Below are 22307 nucleotides of genomic sequence, written 5' to 3'. Positions count from 1 at the left end.
CTAATTGTGTCTCCCTCTTGTGTTATACCCTGAATATAAAGAAAAAGGGCTGTTTTCTGGTACATGGAGCTCGTCTTGTATTTGCATTTATTTTATGTTCGGTTTTTATGATCCCGAGAGTCCTGGCCTGGAATCTGACAAATGAATTCAGAAGTCAAAATTGTCTTTTTATCACATTATTCGAGCTTTTGTCGGCGTGCCAAAATGGTTCTTTTGTCCTGGTGTTGGTGCCTTTCATAACCTCCCTGTGATGTATTAGTTTGCAGCTGCCCGAATGGCTGCAAGGTGAGTATTAAAGGAAAAGCGCTTTATATTTTTAGATGAAGAACAACTCCACTCTTGTGTACTCAATATTTTATGAGGAACAAGGCCTTTGGTCAGTGTTTTATTTGAGAGAATGTGCACACTTTCACCATGTAGTCTGCTGAATGAAGAGGGACAGTGTGTTCTGAAGAAAAAGCAGCTGGCTTTAGGGACTAAATACCTCAGACAGCCTTCTTTGTCAGAGTATTTTATTGTTTTCTATCCATGTTTTAATACCAGTGTCACATGCCACACATTTTTTAGCCTCATCAGACTCCTTTTAAATACACATCTTTATGTGTTAAATGTCCAGCATTCAGAGAATTTTCCTATTAGCGACCTTTGCACTTTGGGTATTTTCTGTAAGTTTCATGTCGCCTCTACTTCCCTACACCGTTATTCTTCCTGCAGAAACCTCTATACCACATTTAAGAAGATGTTCAAGCAGGATGTGGTTAAGGCATTCATGACACGGCCTCTTTCTCATCACGGCTGAGGAAGTGGACCAATGAGTTCTCAGTGTGATGCTGTGCAGCTGTATTCCCCCAGGGTCTGTTCAAGTCTTTTACCTGGCAGTCAGATACTGGCTAGAGTTCAGTACAGTCACCTCTGGCAATGCCTGCACCATCGCAGCATTAAGGATATTACAGCAGGCAGCAGCAAGGCATGCTGGGACTCAAGGAAAGTAGTTACATAAAAACTATTAATATAGTTCCCTTAATTCACCCTCTTCAGGTTTGTTTTAGAGTTCAGCTTCTGTAAGGAAAAGTAGGGTTTACATAATATTTTTATGCAGTATATTCTTTGATGTGTTTTAAATATGACATACATTTTACTGATCATATGTTTATGTTGCTTAAAGGTGGAGTATTTTACCCTTTATCCACCTTTGCACACAGTCCCCTGGGGTCTAAATGAAACAACGCTGCTGTGCTTTGGTCAACATATAATATGGATCAAGCAAGACAGGAGGTTTTTTATGTTTTTAAATGCTTAAATGCTCTTTTCCCTGGGTTTGAGATATTACAGGGGATAAAGGTCTGGGTTTGCACAATTCATTTTTCATGGGTCAGAGGATACTCTGGATACCCAAATATATGTGCAAAAATACTGCACATATATTTGGGTATATAAAGTTTGGTGTTTCCCAGACACTTGGTGTGTGCAGTCGCCCAGATGGATGTGAGTTATGTCCCATTTCTATCTGGCGTGCCAGGTTAGAAAGTAGCTGCCTTGTAAAATTTTTGCTACACAATTTTAACTCTTGCTTTATTGCAAATGGTCTTGTTTGTTGAGGGTAATGAAGAATGTTGATTCAGCTTGATTACCATTTAAAGTCTGGAGTCTATAGCATAAGAAATGATATAGAGATCTACAAGAGGAAAGACTAAGTACACAAGCTTCATATTACAATATGATTAAAAAGAAATAGATGTAAATCACCAAATTAAATTTAATGTAGAACTAACAACAGTGGATTTAATAACAAGACCATTACTGTAACCTACTTTGGCTGCTCAGTTCTCAAACTGTTACATACTGTAGTGATTACAGAGGTTTTAAATTAATGATGTGTTTTAGGAACAAATAGAACACAATCAATGCTCAGATCCTTTCTCCAAAACATGATTTATAGAACAGCTCCCTCCTTTTTAATAAAATAACTCTGTTTCTGTGTGGATTTCCTCCCAATTTCAACAGTCGTCCTTGTGTAATATTGCTAATCTCATTTCTATCCCTAGATAATAAGTCAGGCTTATCATTTCAACCCTTACCATTGTGCTCCAACAATCCTTACCCAGTTCACAGGCAGAAAAGTACCATGATTTCCTCAGGATGATAGTACTAAGGTTGTAACACTGCCAGAATAGCATGGTGTGGGCAGGTAGACGTAGTGGAAACAACCAGGTGTGTGTATCCCATCCAAGACAATTAGGTTCTGAAACGCTGCTTTAGCCAAATTACAGGCACCAACACACTCTGCAGCTGGTGCATGCACAAAGACATTATAAAGCCTGGCAACCCACAATAAGCATACACACAGTCCAACACACAAACACAGCTGGCAGACACAACAGCAGCATGAAATATTACAGAAAGATGTTGCAAGTGCCAAGAGACGAAACAGTAAAAGAATCACCATGTATACTAGAGGCACCGGGAGAACAAGCACTCATCCAGGAGAGGCAGGAACATCCGTCTAGTGTTGGAATTTATATGTCTGCATTCACCTCCTAGTACCCTGCATGTGCACATGAGGACATTACATTTAGACTTTTCAACTACATAGTCATACATTTTTGAGGTAATTGAAATTTAAGTTATTTATTATTTAAGTTGTTATTTATTTACTTCAAATTTGGGGAGAATTTTCTCTGGAATTTTCCTGGAAATGTTGGAGAACTTGTGTGGATGTTTTGGGGGATTCTCTAGGAAAGTTTCAGGTATTTCAATTAAAATGTTGGGGATATGCTTGTAGTTGTTTTAAGAGTTTCATTGAAAGTTTGGGGAAATTTGTTTAGTTTTGAAAGTTTTGTCATTTTCATGGGAATTTTGGAAGTTTGGATGTTTTGGGTAATTTGATCATTTTCATGAAAATATGGGAATGTATTCATCATTTTGGGGAATTTTTATTATTTTTTATTTTTTGCATTTTTGTTATTTTTTGAGAATTTGATTTGGAATTGGGATGAGTTGTCCTTTTGAAATTTTCAAAAATGTTCATGGAAATTTCAGGGAATTTGTTTGGGAGCTTGGTGGAATTTTTCCAAATTTTTGAGGAATTTCAGGCAATGTATTTGTAATTTTTTTTTAGGAATTTTTAGAAGAAATTTTAAGTTGTAACTGATCTGATTTTTTGGAAAATTGTCCTAAAACGTTTTAAATTTTTTTGGGAAATTTGAGAGAGATAGTGATTGGAATTTTTAGACTTTCCAAAAAAAATTTGGGAAATTTAAATGGCTGTTGGGGGGAATTTTGAAATTTCCAGACATTCATCTGAAATATTCAAGAACTTTCATGGAAATTTTTGGGAATGTTTTCATCTGATTTTTTTTATATATACTGTATATTTTATATTGTTTGCATTTTCATGGGAATTTCAATAGATTGTTTTGAGAATTTGACATTCCTCTATCATTTGAATGAAAATTAGGGGAAGTTGTGGGTTTGATTGGGCATCAAGGGAAGAGGGAAGTTGCCCTTTGAAATTTTCAAGAATTTTCATGGAAATTTCATGGATTTTTTTTTTTTTTTTTTTTTTTACTTATTTGAAAATTAGGAATACAATAAGACATTTGGGGTTAATTCAAAATTTTGGGGAATTTCCTTGAAAAAAAGTTCTGGAATTTGTGTGGCAATTTGGGGGAGAACTTGATCCGAATGTTTGAGTGTTCCAAGAAATTCTGAACTTTTAGTGAAATTTTGTTCATTCTTCACCTTTATCAGTCCTAGTTTCCCCAATTTTTGGGGAAATCATTCTTTGAATGGTTGAACTTTATAATAAGTTTCAATGAAACAATTGGGACATATTTGAAGACATTTTAGGGCACTTCTTCTGGAATACTTAAAACACGATTTTTACAGAAGATTTAGGCAGTATCTTTGAATTTTAGGGAATATGTTTGGATTCAGAAAAGGATTATTTCCAAAATATTCAGAACTTTTAGTGTAAATTTTGTTGATGCTCAGCCTGAACAAGTCCTTGTGGTCCAAGAAGAAAAATGACTCCACCATACCCCTCTCAGAGACTGACACCATTTCTGGCTGACTCAAGAATTCCAAATGCTCTAATATCTGTCTGAGTTGTTTTTTTTTCTGCAGAAAGAAGACCTTTAGGAGATTTGTGCACATCATTTTTAGAAAAAAAAAACTAGTTCCACTTTCGTCTTTGACTAAACCAGACGTCTGACACTTAGACAGAGTTATCACCTACAGACTTCCTGTCTATGAAGTGTCTTATGCACATTTTCATGTCAAGCGTTTTAAGGATCTTGAGTTGCTTGGGGGAATTTGAAGAGGAAGAACCTCAAATATTTACACAGGTGAAGCCTTTTTTATTGACATTATTTTTATTGGCCATAAATTTATTTATTTTTTTCACAAAGACATCATCATTGCCACAATCATACTCATTGTTATTGGTTAAACTTTGTCAGCTGCAGGATGGTGATGAAATGTAGATAAAATATGATAGCATCAAGTTTTAGAAGTAAAATATTTAGCCTTATTTAATAAATTAAACATAATTATTTCTGCTGCAATGACTTTTACATAAGCACAAAATCAAGCTCCCTCAGCAGTTCACATCTCTGCATTCACACTGATGACACGGCATTTTCAGCTGCAGTGTTTCCTTCTGTATCGCTCTCAGAGGCTCAATACATGCTACAGGTGGGCAAATATTTTGATAATCAATGCTTTATTTAAAAATTGAACTTAATATATGACTTTTTCTTCTGTTAAAAATGATTATTTTCATTTTTTTAACCACCAATGGTTGATGGTGTAGCCCAGAAAGCTCACAAACTGCCATTAGCCTAAATAACAGAAGAAGAGGAACACACTGGTGTAAGGTGACATAGCTGTAGGGATGCTAGCCATATGTTTTCATTAGCATTGCTAAGTAGGGTTGGATACCATTTGTGTTTTTCTAATGCTAATACTGGTGCCTGAATTTAGAGGGGGGAAGAAAGAAAAAATTATGATTGGATCTTTGCAGATGATGCCATGCAGCAGCGGAGAAATTCCCAGTGGGGGGAAAGTGGTGATTTCTACATAGAGAAACGCTACCAAAAAGGTCATGTTTAGAGCTGTTTATGGCTAAGCCAAACTTTTAAAGTGCAAAAATAAAAACATTCCTAATTCTTAAGCTTCTTTAAGGCCCCATGAAATATTCAGGCAAAAGAAATGTTTCTGTGTTATTGTGTATTATCTCTGAATGCGAATTTAAAAAGTCTCCATCTGAAGCCTGGACAGGCGGTGGCACACAACACTTGAGTGTGGTCCATTTCCACAAAGTGGTCCCGTTTGGTTCACAACAGTTTTGCCATGATTTAGCCCACTGAAGTGTTTCCTCAACCGTCCAATCCTGCTTGTTGTGATGGGAATTGTGTCCCTTTTAAGAGATCCATATCCTTTGGCCCAGCTCAATAGAGCTGGTTATTTGTCCCCCAAACGGCTCTTTATTTGGCCACAGTTTGTCTTTTTAGCCTCCTTTAGACTCTTGTCTCCCTTCATTTGGCTAGACAACACTAGACGCTAGGATGTCTGCAGGAGTAAATTTTTATATTGTTTGCCTCCATGCTAGGTAAATCGGACAAACTGTAGGAGAAAAACATTTTTGTAAAGTGCAGGATCGTACTCAATGTATGTAGGCATTTTCTGATGGTAATTGCAGTGTAGTTAAGGACTAACTTTCCTCTGGTCCCTTCCATTCCTAATGGCTGTCCCCCACTACCTGCCCCACATCAAGCATTTGGGATCAAGTGATGGCAAACAATAGCATAATGTATTTCATGCCTTGGGTTGGAGGGGCACCGAAATGAAGCACCAAAAATCTCCTTTTTGATTTTACCTGATAGGTATGTGACATGTTGGTACTGGAACCATGTTGGTACCTGATTTCTGTTCCCAGCCCTATTGCTAACCAAGTGATCAGTTAAAACAACCTAGGGGTTGGTGCCTGTGTTGCTCTGTAGGTATGGTAGGTGCCCATAAGCAGAGGCTATAATCCTCAATGTAAAGGTCGCGGGATTGATTCTCAGTCTCGCAACATGTTTGGTGCATGCTTTCCCCATTGTCTCTCTTCAGCTGTCCTGTCTAATAAAGGCAAAATGCCCCAAGAATAATCTTAAAAAGCAACCTAGGAGTGAGCAAATGATTAAGCTTGTGAATAGTCAGCTAGAAATGCACCAAAATCATGCTGTTTTTTTAGATGACAGTTTTGCTGAACACATGAGTGTGTTTTCATTGCTTTAAGAGAGAGCATTGGTGATCTATCTTGTGTCATTTGTTACTACATGAATCCCCCAGCAGTCATGGATGTAGAATTTTCGTTTTTTAATACATTTTGACAAAGATTTTTCAAATTCTTGAAGGATGCCCCGACCAAACAGAAAGGGTAGAGAAATACGGAGTAATTCCACTGGTTCTTAACCTTTATGAGTCACAACTCCCTCAGTAATGACAGCTTCAATTTCATAAATATTGCTCTACATTCCTGCTGACTGAATTTTTTGCTGGCAAAGTCTGCTCAAGTCTACATCCTAAAAAAGCTTTCTTGAGGTGTGCAGTTAAGGTCCATTTATTTCAGCGTTGAAGACTCATTGATCTAGTCTTAGTGGACTTTCAGACCTCAGCTGTTTGGATCGTTTGAAGTAAAGTCTGGTGGGAGTTTTTGGGTAGCTCATTTAGCTTGGGTCGGTGTGAGCACTCAAATTTCAAACTCTGGTGTGGACAAGAGAACTGAACTCTGGTTCACTTCCAAGTGTACTAGATTTCAGATTTCAGTTCCCTATGGGTGAGAATGCGATCTGGACCAAACAAACACCAGACAAAGAGGGGGAACTCGAAAGAAATGCATTGTTGGTTTAATTTGGCTGGGAAAACAAAGCTACACCTGGGATCACTGCCTCTGTAAATACTCTCAAATAGGTCCAACAAAGTCACGCAGTATGAGAACCATAAGTATCCTGTGGTTAACATCTACGTGACTTTGCACCTGCACCTAATTCACCAACCTTTATATGTGAAAACGACTTTAGGCTGCATGAACGTGCATCATCTGCTAAGAGGAGGATCACATCATTATGCTCGGACATAACCAAAAGGCCACCAGTGCCCTATGATACAAGAGTTTTAACTTTCTGGATACTAGTAGAATTATTCAACACTTGTTTTGATATCACAGCTAAAAACAGAGGCCCAAGGCACCCAGTACTGAGTAATTCCTTGTTTACATTGTACAGATACATCAGCAATGTTAAGTTGTTGAAATGTTCAATTGGCCTACCTTTAATTTTTGCAATTCAGACAGTGCTTTCTGTTTGTTGGTGGTAGCTTTTGGTAACATATGACCAAAAATCTTAAGTGTGTGGCCTAAACTTGTATTTAAAGATTGTGTTCTTTACAAGACAACATGTAGTAGTTTTCAAAATTTTGACATTTTTCATATCAAGCAATGTCAGTCCAGTTTTTCAAGTAAAAAATTGCTGTCCTTTCTTCTTCGTTTGTCTTAAAATGCAGGTTATCCAATGGGTGATTTGATTGGACCAAAAATGACATTAAAAGACATAACCTTGGTCATTTATGTACCTTTTTATGCCACCCAGAAGCAAAAAAATGATCACATAAAAAAAAAGGATAGATGCAACTCTGACCCTGCAGTGACAGAAACCTTGACCCTTTACAGAAAAACTCTTATTTCTTCAGTCTTTCCAGCTTTCCTCCCATGCATGCCCCAAACCTTGTAATTATCCCTCTGAGGGCTAATTGCATGCAAACACTTAACCTTTATCTCCTCTTCTTCATTTCCAAACCCTCCACCTTCTGCTTTATCCTACATTAACATTGCATGCTTGTTTTGCTCTCTACAGTGAACACCTTTATTTCATCAGACTCCTTCTCTCATCTCCATCTCCCGTTCAAACTCCTGAGTCGTTTAGTTGTCCTTTGCTTCCTGGCAGCGTCTTGCTTCCATGTTTTCCGTTTTATGCTGTGTCTTTGTGTAGCCCTCACAAGACTGGCTCTGTCCTCCGCCCCCGCCTCTCCATCTGTGCCACGCATTTATGTTGTTTCGCCGCAGTTACTGAAGCACTCGTCCTGATTGCTGCCAGGTGAGGCAAACTAGCTGTGCACGCAAACACGCACGCCACGCCTCGGGGTCACACATGCACAGATACACAAACAATGTAAGCTCCAGACGGGCAGTGGTGCGTTTAGATTGTTGATGACATTATCATTGTGTATTTCCAGCTGGTTTTCTTTGTGTTTTTTGTGGCCTGTTTTTAATTCCAGGTGTTAAATAGCAACATTGCGTGTAATCGTTTTTGAACCTAAGTGTGGCAGATGTGGAAACAGCTACACAGCTTCAACCCACCGTTGCGTGAAGGCATGAAATTCTGCACATTTTCCCGGCCAGTAATCAGATTGTTGTGTGTTTTTGCAGATGTGTGTTTGTCTGAATATTTTCTTTCTCCCATACGGTCCCTGCTCCCTCTGGCCCACTTGCTCCCTGCTGCTTTCCTCCTGCTTAACCAGGGTCAGTGGATGAGCTTTGCCCTCCTGCATGGCCCCTGGGGGCAGGGGGCCTGGATGTCTGAGTTTATAAGAGGGGAGGGGACCGCAGCTTGAGATCCCTCTTGCTGCTCTCCGCAGGACCCGGCAGCTACAGAGACAGGAAGCTGTAATTAGGACTAGAGGAGGCTTAACACTCTGGAGCATTTTTCTACCTCACCCTGCCACCCTCTTGAGAGAAATGCTCCCACATTAAGAGACCAAAGCTCATAATTACGTGTGGTTGAGAGGATTGTAGTCCTCTGATGTGAGGCAATTTAATGCTTCATTTATTTACCTTCATTGCTGTGTATTTCACTTTGCAGCCATCAGTGAACCTGAGGTGTTTTACTCTAGAGCTTTAGAGGAAGCCAGGCTGATAATGAGACTGTTATTTTTAATGGTGGTGTTTTTTCATCGCGGCAGCTGAATGAGCAGCGCTATCTTGTTGATGCACATATGAAATGTTGATGGATAGGCTCTAAAGGGGTTTTACTGGAGTTGAAAATTCAAGGAGATTAAAGTTATCCTATCAACGAAAATAACATCAGTTTGATCTTTTTATGAATGATGCTGCCTTGGACCTACATTCTTTTAATGACCAGTAGGGAGTCAGTCCACTGGTAGGGCTTACTTTTCAGTGGATTTGTTACATTAGTGGAGAACTCCCCGTAAAGTTTACAGTCTGAATCTGTTCCAGCAAGCTTTCTTCAGTACAGCATGGTGTTATTTTCTTTATTACAGTGCCATTCACTGTTAAATAGGCAATAAAACAGGGTACAGGTGCTCAACAATGTGGCAAACATGTTTTACCCTTTAATCATGGTCACTGTAATTTGGATTTTTCAACAAAAATATTACACAAAATCTTTTATGTCAAAGTGAAAACAGATTCCTACAAAGTAATGTCAATTACATAAAAGTACATAAATATTCTGTTGCTGCAATCACAGCACTGAGTCTGTGTAGATAGGTCTCAATCAGTCTTGCACATCTGGAAGCTGCAATTTTACTCCACAGGGATCTGTTACACAGGAATTAGTCATGAACAGCCCTCTTCAAGTCCAGCTACAAATTCCCTAATCTAATGGCGGTCTGGGCTTTGACTCGGCCACTCCAGAACAATACCTTGTTGTTAAACCATTTCTGTGTAGCTTTCCCTGTATGCTTCGGCTTGTTGTCTTGGTGAAAAATAAATCTTCTCCCACGCTGTAGTTCTCTTGCAGACTTAATAACATTGTCCTTACGGATTTTACTGTGTTCATTTTACCTTTGTCCTTTTTTAAGCCCTCCACAACTGGCTGCCGAGAAGCATTCCTACCACATGATGTTGCCACCACCATTCTTGAAGAGAACAGAAATCTCCAGCAACACTTGTAGTTAAAAGAACAACTGCCACCACCGTTCTTCACAGTGGGAGGTGTGTTTGTGGTTATGTGCAATGTTCGGCATCTTTTCTAATGTCCAAAAAGCAGCATTTTGGTCTCATCAGACCAAAGAACTTTCTTCCTCTTGGCTGTGGTGAACTCTAGTTGAGATTTAATGAGTTTTCTTCAATAGTGGCTTTCTCTTTGCCACTCACCCATAAAGCTTTGGGTGGTGAAGAAACCAGGAAACAGTTGTTGTAAGCAGAGTCTCTCCTATCTTAGCTGCTGAAGCTGAACTCCTTCAGAGTAGTCATCTGTGGCCCCTTTCACTATCTTCCTTGCACGGACAGCCTGACCTAGGCAGTTTACACACGTCATCAATAAACTTCTTAAGGTGCACGACAAAAAAGACTCACAAAACTGAGCAGTCAGCACTCAAAAATGTGCCTTTAAGTAGTTTTATTTCCAGGCAAGTCAGAGGCCATAATGGACGTGTTTCGACTCGTCGTCTTCTTCAACACTGAAGACCACCGAGAGTCAAAACGTGTCCGTCTAGCATTCTTTGCAGATGACTAGGTGGTCTGCAGGACTGAGTATTTATGGTATTGATAGGCTCCAGGCCAGTTTAATCAGTTAAATCAGTTAAACTTGAACCAGGCACAGCAGGAACATACGTCTTCACCTGCTGAAATGTAGCTTCTTTCAAAATGTAAACTTCTTTTCTTAAGAGAATATTCTTCTTTTTGGTAATATGTATAACGTGGATGGGCACATTAAGATGAACTATTTGGGTAGTTATGTAAGACTTTACAGCTAAGCCATGATTTGCTCAAAAGTCTGGGCCTCGGAAAACCAAAAAGAAGAAACTCAGGCAACTTTTGGGAGGAAAATAAATGAATAATTGTGACAAGTGCCACACAAGAGGCAAAAAAGTGATGATAATGGGTTAAAAGTGGAAAACACTGGCATAAAAAGTGAAAAGGTGGCATCTATTATAGAAGGCACGATTTGTCTCTGAATTGGACCAATGCTACTGATCAAACACCTGTGCTGGTATAAATAAAGTACATGCTCAAGGGCTCGGTCATCTCTATGGGCAGGCCAGAGTGAAGTCTATCAACTCTGTATGTGTGATATAAGCAGCTCCATGCTGCGGCAGGTGAGGTGATAATCATGTGGCACAATGGACCAATGAATTATTTCTTTGCTGATACTCTGATTTGAGTGATTTGCTGTCAAAAATTTTGAAATCAAGAGCTGATAGAACTTTCTTTTGAACTGCAGGTCTACCTAGAATAACTATGTCTGAGCATGCACTTGAGCTACAAGAATCTGAATCATTTTAGATAAAGGTTGAGGCTGGTACTGAACCGGCTCTTACCAATGCCCTAAGCAGAAATCTTGGAAACTGAGTGTTTGAAATGTATACATTTATTATTCAGTGTTTCATAAAAGTGCTTCATGTTTTGCATGATACTTGGTTACTGAGAAGGAGTTTGCTCAGAGATAATGTAGAGCAGTCTTTGGCTGTTATTGTGACTTGAGTGCTGCAGATTTTCTGGGGAAAACTGTACATTTGATTTCACTTGAAAGACAGTCCCGGGTTTGAAAAATTGTCCTTTTTTTGTTGTGAGTGGAAAGCAGCCAAGTTGTGCCCAGCAGGAGGTGTTTTCCTGCAGTGAGTCTGTGTGAATGGCAGTGTATTTTCAGTGTGCACACAGCCTCATGTATGCATGCGCACTCTTCAATCCATCTAATTTGTACCATTCCTCTCCTCAGGGTCCTGTTGTATCTCTGAGGACACACAGAAATGAAGGAATAGGAGAAACAGTTAAGGTAAGTTTGGAAAACTTCTGCTAAACTGGTGCACATTTGCCATGTTTTCTTCCCTGAGCTTTCTCTTTTGTTTTTGTTTTTTTTTTTCTCTCCAGGCCCTCCAGCTGACCTCAGGGCTGTGTCCTGTGAGGATTTGTTGTTGGTGGGCCAGCTGAAGAGGCGTGCATGTGAGTGAGAGGTGATGAAGTCCAACATGAGGCAGTGGCGGAGGCTGGTGCTGGCAGGAATGCTGGCCTGGGGACTCCTCTTCCTCGCCCTCCTTTCCTACTTCCTGGACGCTCGTGTGAATGAGCCCCTGACCTCTGCTGGCTCTTTGCTCTCTCAGCACCCCGACACCCGCCGCCTGACCTCCATCCAGGCCTCCCACCAACAGCTTGCCAACCTGGGCTTTCGACCCGAGCTGCCCTCCACCTCAACTTCAACCTACCCCCGAGAGGAGCAGCCTTCTGCTAGCACTACGATCCCTGATAACAGCCTGGAGGCCAGCCGCAGCCCCAACAGTGCCCCCTATGCCGTTTATGCCAGTCAGGAAGCTAGCCAGCAGTACTATCTGGACCACCAGAGCCTGGCTGCCTGGTCCTCTTTTGGTACAGAAAATATTGGATCTCAATCAAACCCTGTAGTTCAAAGTCGAGAGAAAACCTCCCAGGCCACAGATTACCAGAACCCCGTCAGTGCCACTCAAAACCGTGATGGAGGAGAAGAAGATGACGAAGAAGAAGAGGAAGAACTTGGAAACAGAATAAGGAGTGCAAAAGGCAGAGGTCCCAGTGGGGAATATTACTTCTCAAAGTCAGCGTCAGTGGTGCAGCGGCTGTGGCGAGGCCGCGTGTCGGCCAGCATGCTGAGTCCACGACTTCAGCGTGCCATGAAGGACTACTTGAGCGTCAACAAACATCACGTCTCCTTCAGCGGGAATCGCAAGACGGCACAGAGCGCCAAGGAGCTGCTGTGTCAGATGAAAGCGCAGGCCAAGCTGAGGACAGTGGACGGGTCCGAGCAGCCCTTCTCCTCGCTCGGCTGGGCTAGTCTCATCCCGTCTCTTCCCTTGGAGGAGCTTTATAAACTGCAAGGACACAGCAGCTTCAAGACCTGCGCCGTGGTCACATCAGCCGGTGCCATCCTGCACTCAGGACTGGGCAAAGAGATCGGTGAGTAGAGAGAACAAAGATCTGGGGAAATCAGCGATGCATTAAAGGGATAGCATGTTTTTTTGAAGCGGGATTGCTTGTGCTCCTTTTCAGGAAGATGTAAACAGCACAACTTTATTGAATCTCTGCATATTCGTTCTTCTGCCTCATCACTGAGACCATCAAAGCCGATTTACTCCTTTTTATTGGATGTGTTAAGCCCACAAAGCAGGAAAGCTGATCCATAAGTTGCAGGTGGAAGAACATTTTTGTGATGTGTCACAAAGTAGTGCCAAAAGTAATGCGCTAAAAGTCCATATCTATATATATAACATTCACTTGCATCATTTATTCCTTTTATGGGTTTTATTTCCTTGAAAGCTATTTTAGTACATCTTAAAATACAGACTGGTTGTCAGTAAGGGGGCTGGGCCCTGTATCACAGATTTAGCATGCTATTTCTTCTGCATTTCCGTTTTAAAAGGCTCAGCTTTTAATGCTTTTAAACAGTAGTCTACTTTAAGTGGCTCAGCTTCTCTTTACGTTAAGGTAATGATCATTACACATGATGCTATTCAGCCAACCATGGAAACACACAGAGGAGTCTGCAGACAGGAAAGTTTACCCAGGGAGTCGGAGACTGCTTGCTCATGATTATCAAAAGCTTATCAGACTGGTATATTTTCATTCTCCCCCATGCTACAGGTGGTTGAAACCACTATATGGTTCATTACAGTTGCGATGATTACCATGGTAATAGTAAACATCACTACAGCACAAAGAACACACCTTTGAGCAATAATCCTGACACACCTGATCTGCGGGTTATTAATGCTAGGGAAGCATGACGTTGGATTTCTGCATATATCTAATATGCTGATATTTCCAAACTCATTTAAACGGTACCAACACTGACATTAACACACCTTTTGTTATTGTAGAGAACACCAAGTGTCTTCTATGCAAAAAGAAGCTGAATCAAGCAGAGCTGAGCAAGGAGAGAGGGAGTTGTTTTATGTTTGGGGCTTCATTCAGAGCCTTCAGGGCTCAGTGTGGCCCCCCGTGAGTAGTGTCACTCTAAGAAACCACCTATACCTGATTATATAGTTGTATATTTTAATGAAATCTGAGGCAGATAATAGTTAGAAATACTGGCAGAAATTTTCATATCTGCTGCAGTATTTGAACTCTTCAGCTAACATCTGCTGATACAGATGTCATGCCGATAATACAGTGCATACCTGAGATAAACATAATTATCTTTAAGTGACACAGGAGGCCACCTGTCATTCTTTCAGCTCAGATTTAAAATGTTAACAAGACGAGCTGGGGATCGCTTCTCTCTTAACAAGTATGTATTAGAAGGAGGAAAAGAGGGAGTGAAGCATTTGATTAGTGTTTTAATACAACTTTTCAAACACTTGTCAAACCTTCCTTTAGCCTAAACAATGGATCATTTTTGTTATGACATTTTGTCCCTGCAATCATCTGCTGACCGGTCCAGGCTGTACCCTGCCTGTTGCTAGGGTAGCTGGGATTGGCTCTAGCAAGCCCCATATGGGATAAGCATTGTAGATTATGGTTGGATGGATATTTTATTTTTGCTGTCTTTATATGATTTGGTTATTAAATATCCCCTTGTTAAAAATGTTTTATATTGGGCTATTCCCTTTGAAGTTACATCATGGAATAAGACACAATAAGATAAGATATTCCTTTATTAGTCCCACAAGGGGAAATTCCAATTTACAGCAGCAAAAAGTATCATAGACAAAGCAGGTCAGTGGTGACAATAACACAATAGAAATAGAGGACAAATTAAAGTAGCGTTACAAGACTTTGTACTAAAATATGAACAGTTTCACTTCTCAGGCAGGGAGAAATTGAAATTAAAGCCTGACTCTAAACAATGAGCCTCCCTCATATAAAGGCCTGGTACCTTCTGCATAATAAATTATTGATTGATAATAAATCTACAGCTGTCATTGGCTTCTGTGCTGACACACTGTTCAGTTTCTCATTCAAGCTGAAGAGACTTAGGGGGCAAGGCTCTGTCTGCTCTGAAGCTGAAAATAAAAAAGATAAGGACTATTTTTTTAGATTTAAATAATTAAAGAATTTAAATTGCTGTTGATTTTTGATTGTGATGCATCACTTCCTTTTTACACGTCTGTGCTGAGGGGGCTCAAACTTTCTTAGATGCAAGTGTTGGAAGGGTGGGGGCTCAAAGGGAAAAGGTTGGGAACCGCTGCCAATTTTGTGGCTTTTTTGGGTAATTTTTTGTTTTCCATTTTGATTATTTTGTCTGTGTAATTTCTAACAACATTCATTTTGTGAGGTAGTTTTACTTTCAGTAGATTTTTTTTTTATTTTAGTTTTAAAAACTGTAACTGGTCAGTAATAAGCTCTTCATACTTTTTATTCAAACTCAGGGTGTTGGTTACCAAAAATGCTGTTGATCCTCTGGCCATTAGAATAAAAAAAAAATCATGCATTTTATGATATTAGGCTTTCATTCTTGAGTTATTGCATGAAATTTGAAGTTTTTCCTGTTGTCACCAAATATCTGCCATTTTCCATACTGGGCACGAGGGGAAATTTCATGCTTTTTTTCTAGTTTCCAGTACAGTTACTAATGTTTTTTACATTTCAAATATTAGGGTTTGCACTTAAACTGGCATTTAAAGTGTTCCCCCAAATTTATTTGGATCTGATATTCATGATCAGGTTGGAAAAAAATCTGTGTATTATTTTTATTGTCATTTATGTATGCTGTCATGTTTGGTAATGAACACCATACAGTCACGATTGACCAGCAGCACAAACACCCATTGATACAAAGAACATTCCCTTTAAACCTGAAAGAATCCAGTGCTTGCTCAAATTTGTACTAATTTTCTTCCACTTTGATCAGACCGTATCTTATTTAAAGCATCACTTGGCAAACGGTTTCTGTAGAAAGTCTGACTTATCTTAAGACACTCAAATATAAAACATTTTTGGCATATTTGTTTAATTTAAACAAGGTTGTGTGAAAAAAGCATGTTAATATCCCTCAAAAGAATGAAAAAAGCATTTGTATTGGTATTTAACCCCAGGCATTTTGTTTGGAAAGACTTAAAATAATAACCCGGCCCTTTAGATGACAGAAGAAAAGATATGGGATGACACGCTGTAGCTGAACATGTACGCTCAAAGACCAGGCTTTTTTAATATGCTGTTTGTTTCAGAGGGGGCTTAGCATCATAAAAGGGCTTTAAAGCAGAGCTACAGCATCACATAGCTGCAGATGAATAATACAGATTTTAAAAAAGATGAAGGATCCATGCTAAGATACTTGTATATTGTGTATCAGACAAGAAACGTCTACATACCCACATGCACCGATTTAATACCATGTCATTGGCTGATTATTTATTTCACAGCTGCTGTGAGGAACTTTCAGTTTGTGTTGATTTGGTGTGGACAATAAGCATGTCTTACCTGTCTTTTCTAATCAAAATGTAACTTCTTAAAAAACTTCAGCTGTGTTCTAATCTGCTTTATGTGACACCTACCCCCCTGCTAGTTGTTAACAGGCATTAGAAACAACAATATAAAATAATCAACCTTTATGTTGATGATCACATTTTCTTTTTAAGGTCATAGACGGGCGTCATCATTAATATCAGTGTGTTTCAATAACAATAGAAACTCCTCGCAGGAGCTTTAAGAGCAGTTGGACATATTAAAGTTGTTTTTAAGTGTTTTAAAAATCATGCAATGTGAAACGTCGTTGAAACATAGCTTAAACTTTTAAGTTTTGAGCATAGTCATTCAGATCTTGAATCTTAAAGGTCAGCTGAAATCCATCAGCACCTCCATTATTTGCATTTGCTCTCATTTCTACACGACATTCACTGATTAACTTGTCAAGTGGACTGTGAGCAGGTTTGAACGAGTGCCTACTAGGCTATACAGTGTGTCTTTGCATTGGAGCGTGTGTGTGCTCTTGGTTTAGAGGCGCTGGCAGCTTTCCGGGTAAGTGGGGAGAGTGTGAACTTAGTGACAGATGGCTCAGTAGAAAAAAAGCAGAACCCCCCTCTGGTTACCAATCAGGCTGCTCCTTATCGTGTATAGTTATACTTGCATATCCTGGTGAAATGAGCTGCACAGAGATGGTTTAAGCTGTAACGTTATTTTCATGGGTTATATTCCTATTATGATTGTCATAATATCTAATGCTAAATGCTCTTCCAAACCACGTTTATAGTGTCTATAAAGATGTTATCACTCCCTTGGATGCTTTACCCTTTTATTGATTTTATAAATCAATCATGGCCAGTATAATTTTGCTTTTTTTTGACAAAAATATTAACATAAAACCTCTATGATGTCAAAGTGAAAACAAATTTCAACAAAGTAATTTCAATTAAATGAAAGTATGTCATGTAAATTAAGCGCCTGAATAGATTTTAACCTCATTTAAGTAAATACACCTTTGGCTGTAATCACAGCACTGAGTCTGTGTGGATAGGTCTCAATCAGGATACATCAGGATACTGCAGCCACTCCAGAACATTTACCTTGTTGTCTTTAAACCATTTCTGTGCAGCTTTAGCTGTATGCTTTGGGTCATTGTCTTGCTGGAAACTAAATCTTTTCCCAAGCCATAGTTCCCTTGCAGACTGAATAAGATTGTCCTCCAGGATTTTCCTGTATTCTACCACGATCATTTTACCCTCCACCTTTTTACGGAACCTTCCAGGGCTGGCTGTCAAAAGGCATCTCCACAGCATGATGCTGCCACCACTGTGCATCCCAGTAGGGCTGAGTACTGAAATCCAGTTCTGACATGGTACCGGTACTAACACATCTTATACCCACTGGACCTTATTATGACACAGATATTTCATTTTGATTCCCCACCATCCCAAATGAGAGGCAAGAAAATGGTTATGGAATTTGTGTGATTTATGTGTTAAGTTAAATCGGTGTTCTTTTCTTACCCCATATTCGACTGATTTGTTCCTCTCAAAAGTATCGATGAGGCACCGTTTAGGCACTGGCACTGTATAAAAAGCTGTGATTTTGTCACTGGTCACAGAAAAAACAAAACAAAAAACATCCCTATTTCACAGTGGGGGATGGTGTGTTTGTGGTGGTGTGCAGTGTTCAGTGTCCGCTGAAGTGTGTTAGTGTTTCTGATTGCTTGGCATGTTCTTTTGTCTTCATGGTGTAATGGTAGCCAGGTATACTGAATAACCTGTGACTGGACCTTCTAGACACAGGTGTCCTTCTACTACAATCTCTTGATTGTAGTAGTAGAGTGTTCACTGCACTCAGGTAATCCCCACTACAGCAATTGTGGGACTACTAGCACCAGTTGGCTGGACCTTTGCTGAATTAGGTCAGTCACTTTAAAGGGGAGAATATTTATGCAATCATTTATCTAAAATTACATAATTTTGGGTGCACAGATCGTTGATTGGTTTATGGCACTACCCGTGTGCGCCGGCAGCCCGGGTTCAAATCTGGCCTGAGGCCCTTTACCACATGTCTCTCCCCATTCTCTTCCCTGTTTCTGAGTCTATCCACTGTCCTTACTTTATCAAATAAAGGCATGAAAAAGGCCCAAAAATAAATCTTAGAAAAAAAAAATTACATAATTTTATTTAATTGACATTACTTAAAAGAAATCTATTTTCACTTTAACATTAAAGAGGGTTTTTTTTAGGTCAAAAAAGCCAAATTATTTTGAATATAATTAATTTGTAAAACCAATAAAAGGGTAAAAGGGGGCTGAATATATATTTTTTATATTTCTGTGCAGAATATTACTGATATAATTTGATTATTGCCAGTGTAAAATCAAAGCCAAATTCTGGTATAGACACAACCTTAATTTCAATATCATGTCTGTATCCTGCCAGTGTTTTTCTGAGTACTCCAGATAACCTTACCCCAGAAAGAGAAGCAGCACAAAAAAGTTTCTCATAAAATTAAATGCACAGAAGTGATGCAAACCTACATCTGAACTAGACCTTGTGGTCACACTGGAATGTACTTGTGTCAGTGGAAAAAAAGTCATTGCAGCGGTCTTTCACCACCAAGGTCTTCATCCACTGCTCTGTTGAAAGAAAGGTGTAGGTGTATCAGTTTAACAGAAATAAGGTTGCATTTGAGAACACTTCTGCGTGAGTGTGTGTCAGCATGCATGAACCTTTTGCCTCATAGGAGAACACAGATGCTGCAATCAGAAAAAAGACATCTGATGCTGCCTGAAAAGTGGTAAATTTGGAATATAAGACTGTGTATAAAAAGATGGATGGCAACCCCATGAAAGAGAAGACAAAAGTTGAAGTGTTCCCTTTTTTGGTCTCCTTCATGTTAGCAGATTGAACTAGGGACAAAAATTGAAGTAATTTGACTCCCTAGTCTGCTTCAAACGGTCACATCTGGTGACAACGGTCATCTGTTCTGTTGTGGACTGAGCCTATTAAAAGTATCTTGGATGTAAATGTAAGTTAAATGTGTGCTTTGACTTGCAAAAGTGGCTTCAGTACCATGGCTTCACCTGCCAGATCCCATTCACACATGATTTGACTACAACCTGTCATCAGTTTTATATCAGGGCCTCTTTCAGGGGTTCTTTGGCTTTGATTTTGTACAATGACAAGAGATAGACACAGAGTCTGTGTACACTCAAAAGCATCAGCATAACTAACAGCTAAGAACCGATCTGACAGTGTTTGGCAGTCAGGGCAAAACAAAACGTAATATTTGTAGGTAGGACTCTGTTTAAATTAGTGTTTAATCACCTGAATACACAGGAGCATCTAAAAAATTAGGATATAATGAAAATTCAGTTTTCCTTTGATTTAATTCAAGAAGTGAAACGTCCATAAATTCTTGATTCTTCTCATATAAAGTGAAATATTCCAAAAGTTTTTTTGTTTTAATGTTGACGATTACAACTTAAAGCTCACAAAAATCACCACTATCTCAGAATAGTAGAATATCACAAAACATCAGTCATTTGTGATACAGAAATGTTGACCTCTGGAAACAATGCTCACTCATGCACTCAGTACTTCATTAGAGCACCTTATTCATAAATAACTGCATCTATGCAACATGGCATGTAGGCAAGCAGTCTGTGGCACTGCTGGGGTGTTTTGAATCCCATGTTGCTGTGATAGCAGCCTTCAGCTCATCTGCATAATAATAATAATAATGACTTTATTTATATAGCACCTTTAAAAACAAATGTGTACAAAGTGCTTTAACAGACAGCAAAAGCATAAACTCAGGGAAAAGTAAACAACGATAAGAGCAGAACAGAGGAGAAATAACAAATAAAAGAAATGAAAATGACACAGCAAGTAGATCTTGAATGACAGGTACAGAAGTAAATGATAAAAAATCTAAAATATTATAGAGTCAGTGAAAGATAATATGATTCTCCTGACAGTATGACAAAAATGATATCATAAGATATGGGAGTGAAAGAGAGTTGAATACATATCAAATAAACAAACAACCAAACAAAGACATGAAGATGATGGTGTTATTGTCAAGTCTGGCGTCTCTCATCTTCCTCTTGACAATACAAATGTTCTCTACAGGGTTCAGGTCAGGCAGGTTGGCACAGTAATACCATCATTTTGGCTTCACTGTGGGCAGGTGCCAAGTCCTGTTGGAAAAGGAAATCAGCATCTTCATAAAGCTTCTCAGCAGATGGAAGCATGAAGTGCTCTCACATCTCTTGGTAGATGGATGACGGCTTCGACTCTGGATTTGATAAAGCACAGTGGACCAACAGCAGCAGATGACAAGGCACCCCAAGCTGTTACTGACTGGAAACTGAAAACTCTGGATGCAGCCATACTTTGATACAGCCTCTGAGAACAGCCTGTCCTTTCAGTATCGACCTTCTGTTGTTTACCCTCCTTGTGAATGGTGTCAATGACTGTACTCTGAACAAGAGTCAGGTTAGCAGTCTTCCCCTTGATTGTGGTTGTGTAGACTGATGCAGAGTGAGAGATAAAGGCTCAGGAAACCTTTGCAAATTGGACTTTTCCACAATATTCTAATATTTTGAGAAAGCGGAGTATTTCACTTTGTATGTGATGAATCTAGAACTTATAAGTTTAATGTTTTGAAGTAAATCATGTGAAAAAAATTGAAATTTTACACAATATTCAAATCTTTTGTATAAAATTTTGTAATTTATTTTTTTTTAGTTATACCGTATAAGCCTGTATTCATACGTACCAAGGTGTTGGTTATCTGCCGATACCGATTACAGATCAGATACCAGTGTGAACTTTCTTGACTGACTGTGCAGACTACCAAATTATTTTAGACCTATATTTGACTCAGAACATGGCTCAACGAATACAATCATAATGCACAACTTCTGACCCAAGACTTGTTTTTCTGCTAATTATTCAGTTTTACTGCTAAATATTAAAGGTCACATATTAAGAAAAATACACCTTTTCAGGCTTTTCTAACAAAGATATGTGCCCCTGGCCTGTCCACAAGTACCAGAAAAATCCATTCCCTCCCCCTCTCTTTCTCCACCTTTCAGAAAATGTGTGCTGAAGCAAGCCATTCTCACATTTTCCCCTCATGATGTCACGTGGGGAGTTAGCACCACCCCCAGATTCAGTTGGCACTCCTTGCTTGGAAGAAAGTTCTGCCTTCCTCTCCTGATCCTCCTCCAGCTGGCAGGATCAGGAGAGCCACATCCATTAAGCCACATCTATTTCCTTAGAGGGGCGTGGTCAGGGGCGGAGTCAGACAGCTCACTAACATTTAAAGCCATAGACACAGCTCATTCTCAGGGCTGAAGCAGAGGGGTATTTAGACATATAAAAATCCAATGCTGGAGTGTTTTTTCAGCAACAAACTTCACAGGCATGTTTTTGGACCTCTGAGACCGATATAAACTTGTCTTAAGGGGGAAAATATGTGACATCTTACATAACAATAACACAGGTGGCTGCCTTTCTATATCTCTCTCTATTATGCTCTATTTTGACAGCATGACATGATTACAGAGCAGCCTGCAACTGGCTGACAGACCCTCACAAAGGGTAAACAATATGGCGGTTAGCATTTGAGTTAGCATTCAAGCTAGCAGTAATAAATAATCATAATTCATTTAAAATGGATGAAAAGATTTTCAGTATCGGGTTTACTTAATCACTGAAGTCCCCAAAAGTCATGCAAGTTCCAGGCTTGCTGAAGAAGCTGCTGCAAGGGATTCAAAAGTATCAATTGCGCCAATGGGAATGCACAAAGCTGCTACCAATGGCAGTCAAGAAAATAAAGGAAGAGGCGACAATTTATGGTCTTCTTCAGTGCTCTAAAAATGGTAGCCCGTGCATGCAGTGCTTTGTGGCAGTGA

The 22307-nt window shown here is 39.5% G+C and overlaps 1 protein-coding gene across 1 annotated transcript in view; it reads left to right on the top strand.

Moving 5' to 3' along the window:
* st6gal2a (ST6 beta-galactosamide alpha-2,6-sialyltranferase 2a) overlaps nucleotides 1-22307 on the top strand; it is a 111806-nt gene that overhangs the window by 32289 nt on the left and 57210 nt on the right. The window contains exons 2-3 of the mRNA XM_041807255.1: nucleotides 11724-11780; nucleotides 11876-12931. Coding sequence (XP_041663189.1) covers nucleotides 11962-12931 — 970 coding nt within the window. The 5' untranslated portion in view covers nucleotides 11724-11780; nucleotides 11876-11961. The remainder of the gene's footprint in view (nucleotides 1-11723; nucleotides 11781-11875; nucleotides 12932-22307) is intronic.

This window comes from Cheilinus undulatus, linkage group 15 (genome assembly GCF_018320785.1).
Source record: "Cheilinus undulatus linkage group 15, ASM1832078v1, whole genome shotgun sequence".
Classification (NCBI taxonomy): Eukaryota; Metazoa; Chordata; class Actinopteri; order Labriformes; family Labridae; genus Cheilinus; species Cheilinus undulatus.
The sequence above is the reverse complement of the archived record's forward strand: the minus strand, read 5'-3'. Positions and strand labels throughout refer to the sequence as shown.